This window comes from Sinocyclocheilus anshuiensis, unplaced genomic scaffold, assembly GCF_001515605.1.
Source record: "Sinocyclocheilus anshuiensis isolate Anshui unplaced genomic scaffold, SAMN03320099.WGS_v1.1 scaffold746, whole genome shotgun sequence".
NCBI classification, from domain to species: domain Eukaryota; kingdom Metazoa; phylum Chordata; class Actinopteri; order Cypriniformes; family Cyprinidae; genus Sinocyclocheilus; species Sinocyclocheilus anshuiensis.
The window spans coordinates 142,704-156,279 of record NW_015544173.1 but is presented as its reverse complement, the minus strand read 5'-3'; the positions used below and the strand labels follow the sequence as shown (position 1 = coordinate 156,279).

Here is a 13,576-nt window from a genome sequence, read left to right as displayed (position 1 = left end):
TATTAACGAACAAAAAATGCTCCAAACGTTTTTCTAAATTTACTTTATAAAAAAAACTAAACTAAATATAATCACTTTTCCATTGCATACAAAACCGAACTGTTTTAATAGCTGAAACAGTAGTATAAGCTTTTTTTGGGAAAAGACGGGCTAGGGGCCTATCTGAGACCCGTGCAGGGCTCTAATCTACTTCATCCAATGCTGTTTTGTTCTCATCTGTGAGCATGCTCTTGATATATGTATTTTACCATTTTGTTGAGTTTAAAACGTGTGACACATTCCTTCTGCTCTCACTGATCATTTGCCCCCCCCCCCATGAAAGAAATCCATTATAACATGTACATGAAAATGTAGAAACATTGGACACAACTATGGGGCACCATTGTGCAGCAGCAAGCATCACAACAAAAAAGGAACCTCAAGGTTGATCTAGGAAAATGTGTGAAAATGTATAGGGCCCCATTCCTATATTTTGCCTGGGGCCCCCAATTCACTAAATCCGCCCCTGATATCATCAAAGAAAACTTCAAAATGACCATGGCACTCTTGTAAATAAAAAGCCTTTATTATCAGATGGCTACATAAGTTCTCTATTGCCTTTCCTAATAGTAATATTCACATGATCAATACATTGTATTCTAAGGATTGAAGGATTCATTTTATGCATTAATTAAAATGTTTTGCCATAGGATATTCATCATTACCCCTCCTGATGGCATATTTGTGTTCAGCCAATCGATCCAGTAATCGTCTTTTTGTTCTTCCAACATAAAACACCTTACATTGAGGACACTCTAGTCTATAAATAACATGGGTAGTTTGACAATTAATAAAATGTCTAATAGAATAAACTTTATTTGTATTTTCATCTAAGAATGTTTTACCCTGTACCACATTATCACAATGGTTACAGTGATGACATTTAAAACAGCCCTTAGGTTTATTCCCTAACCAACAACGTACAAGGTGGTAAATAACTATGTACTAATTTGTCCCCTAAGGTTGTACTTTTTCTAAGACTAATCACTGGAGGATCTGGAAATATATTTCTCAGCAATTCATCACTGAGAAATACCCCAATTTTTTTCGAATAATTTTTTTTATTTTTTCAGCATTTGTGCTGTATTTTGTTACAAAATAGACCTTATTCGAATTTTCTACTAATACTTTTATTTGTAACAAATTATACCTTGTCAAATTTTTGCCCGTCTCTTAGCTTTTTGAATGATTTCAAACCTATAGGCTACATCAAAAAGTCAAAAAGAGTTAAATGACAAACATAAACTTTCATATTTGTTTTGTGAAAATACATACAAATATTCACTGTTTGAAAAACCTGCAGACTAAAATTTCACATTTTATTTAAACTATTTAAATTGCAATGTTTCACAGTTATGACTGCACATCCACTTCATGGACCGTATCAGCAGTTTTTATTGTACAAATTTTATATTTGCATTATAAAATTCTTATTGCCATTCTAAAATACAATTTCATGACAACTTTTATCATTCATATATGCTAAACATTTTAATAATTAAATAATGCTTTCAGGAAATCGTACAAACCATCAGCTCCAAATCAATGTTTTTTTTTGGTCCACTAGATTTGGAAGAATATAATGCTCTCAATTAGGCAAAGATGTTTGCAATGAATTCTCGAAACCGCTTGGCGTATTGTTCAGGATGAACTGTAGAGATCTCAGCCCCAGCCTTTAAATAAAAAATAAAAAAAGCAAAATGAAAAGAACAGAACCAAAAAAAATTGTAACGTAATATCTGTAATAAGTATAATGATAAGATCAGAGTATTTACAGCTCAGTTTATTCTTTTTACAATTAAAGTGTAATAAGCATATAACAATCAAAATAATCAAAATAACTACACAATTAAGTCTCAGTGGTCCATTCATAAAGTGTTACTTACTCCATGCTTGACTGTTTTTGCTGCATGGGCTGCTTTCTTCTTTGTATACTGGCTCAGAATGTTTATTAGACCCATGAAGTATACCTCTCTATGTGGGGCACCTAGATTAAGGAGAGACAAACATAAGAATAATTAAAGCTGCAAACAGCGTTGAAAGGGCCCTCATAAACGGAGCCACCTCCACCTTAGGAAAACAGTGAACGGTGGACAATATGCATTTAAAGTGGTAAATATTGTATTTTATATGTGCAAACTTCCTGCTGCCAGTAGGACTATAACTGAATATTGGCATGTGAATGTCTTCAGGCCAGGATGTTTATCAAAAAGTTTGGTGCAGACTGAACATGGTATGTTTGAGTTAGTGTAAAACATGAAATATCCTGTTGCCAACAGGTGGCACTATGATTATAACTGAATATTGGCCTTTAGATGTGCTCAGGCCAGGACTCTTATCAAACGTGTGAAGTTTGGGGCAGATTGGACATTGTATGCATGAGTTACAACAACTTCCTGCTTCATTGCATTAATAGCATGCTTTAGCACATAGTAAGTGTTGCTAGCATGTTTCTAGCTTGTTTAGCACTCAATGGTTTATTAAGTGTTGCTAGCATGTTTGAGCATGTTTCTAGCATGTTTAGCACTCAATGGTTTATTAGTGTGTTGCTAATAGTGCATCACAGTGTTAAACAGTGCCACCTACTGTCAACAGGAAGTAAAATATGACTAACTGAATATTGGCATGTAGATGTGTTCAGGCCAGGACTCTTATTAAACATGTTAAGTTTGGGGCAGATTGGACATTGCATGCCTGAGTTACAGCAATGTCCTGTTTTATTGCATTAATAGCATGCTTTAGCACTTAGCTAAGTGTTGCTAGCATGTTATTAGGATTGGTATTGGGACATTACATGCTTGTACTGAATTTCGTACACGTATGTGAACGTAGCGGGAGGGGTGCTTCGTTGAAATTTTATAGGTGGCGCTATTGAGCCATTTTGCCACACCTAATTCTGAAATCCACATCAGATGATACATTTTCTGATGTGTGGGAAAAGTTTTGTGAGTTTTCGAGCATGTTTAGGCCAAGCGGCAACCTTCAGGTCTCTCTCTTGAAACCAACACGGAAGTGTAATTCATCGACTGGCCGCTAGAGGCTGGCTCCAAAAGGGAGTCAATCCCATAGACCTCCCATGTTAAAATGCCCAACTTCACAGCAGAAAAAAATATGTTCACAGCCTGGTACAAAAAGCGTTTTTTGTCTACATAGCTTATTTTGCCCTTCATGACAACTGTGAGGGGGTGAATTTTTTTATATGAGGGGGGAGAATCTTTTTATAACTCATCTGTTTAAATTATATTAAGCCTTAAAGTTCTACATAATTAAGGGCGTGGCCACTTGAGTGACAGATGGATTTGCGCTGCTATCACCACCGTCGAGCTAGGTGGGCATGGTTTCAGCAACCAGCTCCACTCACATCCCGCCTCTTTGCCCATTTTCGATTACCCGGAAGTGACGCGCGGTGACGTGATGCCAAGATGGCGATGGCCGTCTCCGCCCACTTTAGGCTTCAAAAATGCTTTTCAGAAATCTACGGGTGATGTCACGGACACTATACGTCCATGTTTTTATACAGTCTATGGTTTAGGCCCTCAAAAATGCAATTCACTTTGGAGAAGAAGAAGAAGAAGAAGAAGAAGAAGAAGAAGAAACAGAGCAATTCCAAGAGGGTCCTCGCACCATGGTGCATGGGACATAATAATAATAATAATAAATGGAGCAATTCCAAGAGGGTCCTCGCACCGTGGTGCTCGGGCCCTAATAAACAGAGCAATTCCAAGAGGGTCTTTGCACTTTTGGTGCTCGGGCCCTAAATATAGCTGCAAGCAGCGATAACGGGCTCCAGCCTGGTGGCACCGCAACCCTGGTGGCATCAGGAAAAAAGTGCACAGCAAGCAATATGCATTTAACCCTCTGGCAGTCTGGTTGTTGTGTCACAGCAATGAAAGGGTTACTCTAGAATAGCAAAAGAGTGAAACAAATGCACTCACAGAAAGGAAAGGATATAAAAATGATTTTAATGATCTAAAAGCATTTGTAAAATAATTATATAAGACTATATTGGCAGTACAGTTCATATCAACTGATTCTATGCTTGTATTTGTCATTCTCCGGGTGTGTGTTCACGGTGTGCGTGTGTTCACTACTGTGTGTGTGCACTTGGATGGGTTAAATGCAGAACACAAATTCTGAGTATGGGACACCATACTTGGCCGCACATCACTTCACTTTCACTTTCACTTTCACTTTCTAATGGATGGAAACAGACAAGAGAAAGAAAAGATTTCTTATACTATATCTCCATCTAGTGGACAACCTTAGTATTACAGCCTTCATCTAAGCTGAAATGTTTGATAGTTTTTAATTTGCTGTTAAAGCTTTTAATGCTCAAAGCATTGTAAATTCATGAAACTAAGTATGTTTCCTCAGAATGACTTGTTCCCCATATGTAAAACGTATGTAAAAACTATCATTAATACTAATGTGTGTGTCGAGTTTCATGAAATTCTAAGCATGTTAAGTGCCTCAAAACCACCAAAAAAGAGTTTTAAAGTTTGACATGTTGCCATGGCAACAGTATTTAAGATATCAATACTCTTTTTGCAGTCTTACGTCTTCCGTGTCTTGACATTATTCTGATGAAGTTTAAAGAAAATCGAGTAAAAATAAGAGACTGATTTCATTTTGAAAATGATACACTTCCTGCTGCCATTTGGCAGTGCTATAACTTTCAGTCATCACAGTCACGTCTATGTGATCGGCCTCATACAACAAACAAACTGCTGGAGTTTGATCAAAATCAGACAAAGTGTGTTTCTCATTGTTGTTTCTCATTTCTCGCCATAATTTCGTCATCTCACCAGGGCCAAACCGTTCGAGATATAAAAAAATCCCTTGGCAATTTTGCATCCCCAACGTCTTGAGATCATGTTGACCGAGTTTGGGGGCGATCAGATGAAAATCCTAGGAGCAGTATTGCAAATTCCACAGCGTGCGCTTTTCATAAAACCTTGAATAGTCGACTTCCTGATGGGCAGAGTGCTGACTGTCAGCACGAAAATTGTTTTGGCTGATGAGATATGTGTATAAATTTTGGTGACTGTAGGTCAAACGGTGTGCACTACAGAGCCCCTCAAAAATGGCCTTATTAAAGGCTGTGTCACGGGCTCCCTCGGTGACCCCCCCATGTGAAACTCAGCCCGGCCCTGATGGCCGCAGATTCCAACATGAGTGCAAAGTTTCAAGAGTTTTTGAGCATTTTAAGGGCCCCAAAACCCCTAAAAATCTACATAAAAAAAAAAAAATCCTTAAAGTAGGGATGCACCGATACTGAGCTCCTGTACTCGTACTCGTTAAAATGCCCCGATACAGTTAACCAACTAACATTATACATACTCTTTTGGTTTCTGTACCCAATATTTAAAAAATGTACAAATGCAATGAAAATATTAGTATCGGTACTCGGTATCGGCTAGTACCAAAAATAAAAGTATCGGTATTGGGCGAGTACTGGAAAAAGTGGTATCGGTGCATCCCTACTTAGAAGAACAATAGGGCCCTGTGCCCCTAGTGGCTTGGACCCTAATAATAAACAGAACAATTCCAATAGGGTCCTCGCACCAGGCCCTAAAAAAAATTGAATGTAAAGATTTAAACAAATTCAAATGATATGTACTATGATCGCAAATCTGAATCTGCATTGAAAGCCATCAGGCATTTAAAATGAACACAAAATTATTAAAGGACATTTATTTTGGGAGGAAAACAATGAACTAAAAGCAAAACCTATTACCTTCATGAAAAGATTAACGCTCAGTGGGTTCAAGATTATAGAAAAGTTGAGAACTGGTATCTCTACCAAACTTATTATGCTTTATTTGATTTGCATTAATTATCATGATCCATTATTTATTTATATTAATGTTGTCATGTAGATCTTGACATGCAAATAATGTTGACCTATTAAATTTATTTACACTGTAGAGACTGGAATGTGACTCACCAACTGCGCTCTGGATGGCATACACATCAACATAAGGGTCAAACTCTCCTGGACCAAGAGGTTTATAAGAGCTCATGTACCCTGCAATGCCCTCAGGGGAAGTGCCAAAAGACCCCACAGCTGTAAGGGATAGGTCATTCGCTGAATCCTCCTCCTCTTCACTTAAAGAGTCCTTAATTTCTTCCGCTTCCTCTTGCTCTGCCCTCCCGACATCATGAATGCCCAGCAGCAGGCTGTAGTCCATGATCTTCAACCGCACAAGAAACTTGCCAAAACACAGATATACAAACAGACTATTAATTTCAGTATGTCCCTTATAAAAAGTAAAGAAAACCAGGTTGTTCTTCGGTATAAGTCTCTTGCTATAGAAAATAATATAGGTAGTATTAATTGAGCAGAACATATTATCATGCGCAATACAAAAAATATTTCCTCCTCTGCTTCATACAAGAGGGCAAACAGCATGTACGGTACAATTTAATATTTGTATACATAAAACCTATGAACCTTGTAAAACAAAAACCTATGAAACTATGAAAATATGAAATATAAAAACCTATTAAATATTTTGCTATTGGCAGATGAAAATATTCCTTAAGGTTTTGGACACTGAGACATGCTTGATTCATATTTTCAGAAAAAAAAAGAAAGAAAGTGAAAGGGTTTATTGGGTGTAAGAATGACCTTGGCTTCTCAGTTTTAAAGTGGGTAAAAACTATAAATAAACATTTTCACATGTAACACAATACAGTTAAAAGTACATTTGAGCTGAATGTAATAATATGTAAATTATATAATTAAATCCTCTCACCTCTATGTCCCTGTTCAGTTTATCCAAAAGCTTTTCTTTCTCCTCTTCACTGATGTACACTCGCTGCATGTTATTTCTGAAATCTACATCCTTGAAGGTTGGCAGTTCCTTTACCTGGGTTTTCAAATTATACATTTTCAATTTTAAGAAAACAATGTCAATTTATAACTGGGAAGCATATGGCTTGACAGAAGGACACGAAGAAACATATTTAAGATATTCTTTGAGCACTAAATAACAGTTAATACAATGCTGCAAATGCTTCTTTAAAAGACAAAACTCTTTTAGATGTCAGCAAGAAAAAAAATTGAATATACATAAGAAAAAAAATAAAATGTAGTGATCACATGTAAACATTATTTCTTCAAGAAATACATGAAGGATCCAACATTTCATACGTTTGAAACAAGACAACAAGAAAAAACAAATGCATACTGTCAGATCAGATCTCATTCAAATCTGATCTAATTTCTTTATATTGTTGGGAGACAAAGGCAAGGATTGCCATGCACTTTAGGATTCCGTTTAAGACTTTACAAAAACAAGATTTCCAACACGGTGTCAGAAAATAAGAAGACAAAAGCAATAATGTGATATTTACGAAATTGTCCATTGACAATAAACTGGAATGTCAGGGCTCCAGACTGCGACTAAAAATATTAATTTGCGAGTGAAGTTTTTGCTGAGGTCGCCATTGGCGACTATATATAGGCCTATTTACATGTTATAACTTAAAAATTTGCATGTAATGCCCTTTTTCCTGATTGTTTTGCGATCACATCTTTTGTTATGTTCACGTATTAAACAGAAGTTTTAGTGGAAAAAAGAGTTTCAAACAGTCCTCATCTCTGATCGAAATGACGGAGACGTGCGAAGTGAAAGTGCACAAAAGCAGCATCTATTTCGTGCACAACTTGAACAAACTACAACAGGTAAAGCTGTCAGCTGTGTGGAATATTGGCAATATCGTTAACTATTCTTGTTTATAATCATTACTAATATGGCTTCTTCTTATCAAGATCTTCTGTGTTCTGTTAATGCATGAACTTCATATTATTTGAAGTGCCATCCAGTAATCGCAAAAAGCTTTGTGCTTTGTTACTTTTGAATAAACAAAGTATCATCTTTAAAATTATGCCAAATTCATAACGAAATTCAAACAATAAATACAGTTCCCAGGTCATCTACAAAATGGATTAAAATGCTGATAAAGTCAAGAAAAGATGAGACATAAACACATGACAGTATGATTGAAATGTTAAAATGTAAAAAAAAATAAATAAATAAAAAAGATAATAATAAATAAATAAAACGTTTATTTTGTGGCCACCTAAAAAAAATAATTTGGCACGTAAGTTTTTTCTTATAGGAGCCAATGGCTCCTTACTCGATTTTTTTTGTCTGGAGCCCTGAATGTATTCAGCTCCATCTGACTATACCAGCATAAGATGCATGTTTGTTTTAACAGAAAATGGCTAAATAAAAAAAACATTTAAATGCGGGTTAACCTGCTTGTAAGAGCCATAAATTGTATAATTAAAAATGTAACACTAAACGCATAAATATTTAAAGGGGTCCTATTATGCTTTTTCAACTTTAGTTAGTCTGTAATGTTGCTGTTTGAGCATAAAAAAGATCTGCAAAGTTACAAAGCTCAAAGTCCACTTCAAAGGGAGATATTTTATTTAACAGAAATCACTTTTCAAAAAACTACAACGAACGACTGGTTTGGACTACAACGCATATTTTTCGGGATTTGTGATATCACAAAGATCGACGAATGGGACGAGACCTGGTTGAGCTGCACTAGAGAAGGCAACGAGTGTTATCACTATGTCAGAGACATGCTAGCTTTCCCAAGATAGATGAACTTAATGTGGTTACAATCATCCGGGTCACAGCACACACTGGCCCAGCTAACCAATCACAGCACATTTCGTATTTCAGAAGGCGGGCCTTCATTTGATATAGGAACTATTCGAGCCGTTCATGCCAGACTGGGGAGAGAGGTGTTGTAATAATGTAAAATATGTGAAAAATAATGTGTTTTTCAAAAAACCTAGTATGAGAGCCTGTTCTAGTACACCCCCAAAACAAAATCAAGACTTTGTAAAAGAGCATAATAGGACACCTTTAAGCAGATATTATTCAATATGTCTAGGTTTATGTTGTCTATGTACATTTGTTGAGAACCCCCCTGATTTGTTCTGTAATGGTTTGCTTTGTTTTACTATTGGACTGTCTTAAGTGCCTTTAAGAATGGATGTTTCCTTTAAGAACGTAAGAAAGTTGGAGTGATAGTTTTGACCGGAGTTTGTTTGTTTGTATTGTGCAATAACTTTCAGTAAACAGTTGAAACTTGAAGGAAGTCAATTCTTTGCTCGAAAGAATCATGAAGGATTATTGCTACTACACTGCTACTGAGCAGACAGAGACACAACATTGACATTAAGACTCACAGGGTGATTTTTTTATGTTTATATTAACAAAGAATGGTGTAATAATGCTGCAGAACTCTCAAAACAATGTTCATCAATAGTTGAGTTTATGCTGAACACTTTTATCTGCCGACAGAGTTCATGGCCATTTTTATTGCCGCAAACTCCATTCACTAGAGATGCTCTCCAAGAACTGTACAGTGAGCAACAACCATTTCCATTTTTGCCAGTGATTCAACCACAAAAACCTGAAGTCAGTATTGCTAAAATTTTACCAACATGTGAGCTTTGTAACAAGGGAAACAATGCATTGGACATAGTCTACAATAGTGTATCCCTACCCCGTTCCTGGAGGCACACCAACAGTAAACCCTTACTAATCAAACACATGATTCAACTCATCAGCTCCTTTGTAGAGACTACAAGGCCTTAAATAGATAAGGGAGACATCCAAAACGTCTACTTTTGGTGTGCCTCCAGGATCATTCTACACAGCCAGAAAAGTTCTCCTCTGGCCGTTCTCTGGTCCCCTGGCTGAGCCTGGTTTCTCCCAAGGCTTTTTTTCCTCCAGTCGGTCACCTTATGGAGTTTGGGTTCCGTGCTACTTTAGCCTTATGGCTTGCTTAGTTGGGGTTGGAAAGACACTTAACTTTCAGTAATTTATCGATATAACTGCATTGACTGACATCATTGGAACTATTGCTTTTTGTAGAGCTGCTTTACAGCTGAATCACATCTTGCAACATCGACACTGGTATTGACTTGAATCAATTGAACTGATTTAAGCTGAATAACAGAATTGCTGCCTACTGTCGAACTGCCTATAGCTGATCGATTAACTTTGATGAATTGATCTGAACTATCTTGAGCTAAATAATGACACTATTGTCTTTTAAAGCTGCTTTACAGCAGAATCGGAATTGTCTCCATAGCTGAGTTTCCATAATTGTCTTCTATTTCCTGTTTATCATTGTGAAGCTGATTTGACAAAATCAGTATTGAATAAAGTGCTAGAAAGACTTGACATGACTTGACCTGACTTATCTTGACTTGCCAAAAAATTGACCAGGATTCATGAAATGGCAGAGGTCCAGGGTTCTTGCATAATTCAACCTCATAGTGGTGCTGTAATAATGATTAAAAGTGCTCCAAGTACACCCATGCATAAAATGTTCTTATTCTTAGAATTACTTAGAATTACTTTTATAAGGTAAGAATCAGTTGATCCAGTAATTATGTTAATGAATACCTGAACACACATACAGTATGTACATATATATGAAGCCATGGCAGTACTTGTTTATAGGAGGAGCATGCCTACCACGCATTATGCAGAGAGCAAGTTTTCCAATATTGCATAGATTTCTTGGCCCATGATAATGTGTCGATACCATCTGCCAAGAGTAGGCTATATCTTTTAAACATCTGTCAACAGCTCCATCACACCCTTGAGAGTGAAACTAGGCAAAAACATGCAATTTCAGTGGAAGTGAAAGTTCTGTCAATGCTATGGTTGCTTGCTACAGAACCCTTTCAAAGAGAAGTCAAGGCTATTGCGACTATTGTTCAATTGTGCAAATGATAGAATTAAGACATTCTTGTTCTCTTATCTGCATTCTTTGTTTCCTAGGTGACAGAGGTTATCCGCTTAAAATGTGGCTACTTACTCCCCTGCAAAACCCACAGACTTTGCAAGAAATGTGCTGTAATGCAGCTTATGCCTGAGCAAGGTCTGACCACACAATTCAATTGAAAAGATCGCTGGTTATACATTTACGCAAGAATAGCCAGGAACTCACCGCACCTTCAAACCAAAAGGTAGAACACTTGAAGGAAGTCTGCACACTCTACCAAATAATAAGTCATCAAATTCAAGATAAAAGCAATACTTTACTGAAAACAAAGGGCAAATGTTTCGGTCACATGTGACCTATGTCAATGCCAGGCTAACAAATGTTAAAGTATTGCTTTTAACATTTTTAAAAAAATATATTTTTGGTAGAGTGTTTTACCTCAATGCAACCTGCAGTATGCTCTCTAATGTGGTCCTAAGGCAAGAACTTGAGCCCACTTCTTTTTCACTTCATTTAAAGTACGGTCGCTTGCTTTATTTACTTCAATTTTTACAACAATTGTTGCAACAAATTTAGTTTTACCACTGATGCCACTATGTCTGGTAAAAAAAAAATCCCGTTTTTCCAGTCTGTTTTCCTACTTCACTTGCCATTATGAAGAATTCTGTTTCAGTAATCCGTTGTCATATTGTCATTCTGCATTCAAACCATATTAGCATGCTGTCAAACCATCTAAGAATGCTTGTTCTGTTGGTCAAGTTGCTGTAGGTCAACTGCTCATTCATGTGCGCATTATCCTAAAATTATGTGTAATTTATATAGCAGAATGGATTTAAGAAAATGTATTTTTGTGTATGGATGTTTTAAAAGTAATTTGTAGGAAGATTTAGGAAATTGTCTTACGTTAACATTTATGATAATTTTAAACAAGCCCCAGATTCTTCAATATCAACATACTTTTAGGAAAAAATTGTGGCAGAAATAAAAATCAACTTACTTTGCATCTCATGCATACATTTTATCAGTACATGCGATCCCTGGGAACTGAACATATAATTTTGCCATAGCTCCATTCTCTGCTGTTTTAGGTAGTTGTACACCTGTTGTTATTTGTATATTTCTAAACTTTGCTGTAAGTTGCTACAGAAAGCAGAGTATGTTTATCTGGAACATAAATTTAAATGTTTTGGACAAACTCAACATGAATTGTGGTATATTATGTTGTAGTGTTCTTACCTTCTCTTTATCACTTGCTTCTCGAGAAACCAGTGACCCCTATAAAATAAAATATTCCTCTGTCATATTTAAAAAAAAAAAATATGCATAACAATAATTAATAATGCTTACAAAACAATAGCTGATCTACATGAATATGAAACAGCTACAAATTATAATTAAATAAATTTAATAGATGCCTTAAATGTTCAAATTGACTGAAAAACAACAACCTTTATACATGTCTAGTCACCATAACAAAACAAGTCTGTTGGTGATCCTTCCACTTCTTCACTTAAGTTGTACTGTGTTTTGTATAACAAACTAAACTCGTAACAATAATTCCTCACCACGATAGCTCAATAACAAATTAATAAAACAGTAATTAAAAATGTAGACAATGAGTAAAGGATTAATTTTATTTACCTTGAGGTCATATTTCCTGTGGACAGTTAGTCGGTGGCTGAACATATTCCTCATGACTAAAAGGTATGTGTCTTCATTGTCCACAGTAACACGGTACAAGCCAAGGAACACACACACACACACACACACACACACACACACACACACACACACACACACACACACACACAAAATAAAATAAATAAAGGGAATAAAAAGTACTGGCCTGTTTAGGTTCGGTAAATTGCTTTATCTTTGATTTATGCTTGGTGTGTCTGAGGAAATCTGTCCATCCAAACATCATTCCAGTTCATCTTAATATCAGTTGCTTGGTTGACACAGTGCCTCCTGAGCATCCATCTAGACTAGCTGAAGACCAGGTTGGCCAGGTGAAACCATTTCAAACTATCTACTGTAAGACCAGCTAGTGGGTAAGTAATTTTTTATTAGTAAGAAACTTCTGAAAACAAAGTATTGTGTTAAACAGCATATTACTTAGTGCTGTTGTATCTAGAATCCTGACATTTCATTTGAAAAGACTACAAAGATCATGACAACCGGTGTCACAGAAATGGCTAGAAAGAAACCAGACAATGAGAATTATTACTATAGCAGTTTATCCTGCAGTTTATAGGTTGATTGTCAGAGAAGCAACCAGAAAAGTGAAGCAGCCAGGCACCTATGAAATAGAATGAGAACCAATGGAGCATTGCGACAAGTTGGGTGCTGAGAGGCATAGAGACTAAAATACAAACTGGGGCCCTGGAGGACAGGGCATGAGGACACAAGGAGATCAGCAAATAGAGAAACAGGAGGACTGGCAGGATGTTCTGTCAGGACCACTATCGTCAAAGATGATTGACAATTAGCATACAGTTTGGATTGGCAGTTCGGTTCTGTTCTGGGCAAGAACTCCCTGCGCATCCATGCAGCCTAGCATTAATAAGAGCAGGGAGAGCAGCGATAACCCCCCCGGGGTAAACAGAACAGAACCAACATAAATGTACTGCAGATATCGGTAAAGTTCAATAATGTTATGTACACATTTTAGAATTAGTCTGATTCAAAGGAGAATCAGAAGGCTGAATCCTGACTGACAGAGGAGGAGTTGGGGATGGAGGAGGGTAATTAGCTATTGAGCAATGCG

The 13,576-nt window shown here is 36.6% G+C and overlaps 1 protein-coding gene across 1 annotated transcript; it reads right to left on the bottom strand.

The window, feature by feature from the left end:
- Positions 1 to 1,587: 1,587 nt before the first annotated feature.
- LOC107696025 (phosphatidylinositol 5-phosphate 4-kinase type-2 gamma-like) lies at positions 1,588 to 12,553 on the bottom strand. The gene is made up of 6 exons (XM_016496159.1): positions 12,451 to 12,553; positions 12,046 to 12,084; positions 6,798 to 6,911; positions 5,987 to 6,251; positions 1,926 to 2,026; positions 1,588 to 1,712 (listed from the first exon to the last, which is right to left on the bottom strand). The coding sequence occupies exons 1-6, from the start codon at positions 12,502 to 12,504 to the stop codon at positions 1,632 to 1,634; spliced, it is 654 nt and encodes a 217-aa protein (XP_016351645.1). The 5' UTR covers positions 12,505 to 12,553; the 3' UTR covers positions 1,588 to 1,631.
- Between the last annotated feature and the right edge of the window lie 1,023 nt (positions 12,554 to 13,576).

Coding starts and splice junctions, on each gene's coding strand:
- LOC107696025 (XM_016496159.1), bottom strand. CDS start 12,504: ATGAGGAATATGTTCAGCCACCGACTAACTGTCCACAGGAAATATGAC. Junction 6,912..12,045: donor AAGCAAGTGATAAAGAGAAG/GTAAGAACACTA, acceptor TTGAAAACCCAG/GTAAAGGAACTGCCAACCTT. Junction 1,713..1,925: donor CAAAAACAGTCAAGCATGGA/GTAAGTAACACT, acceptor TTTTATTTAAAG/GCTGGGGCTGAGATCTCTAC.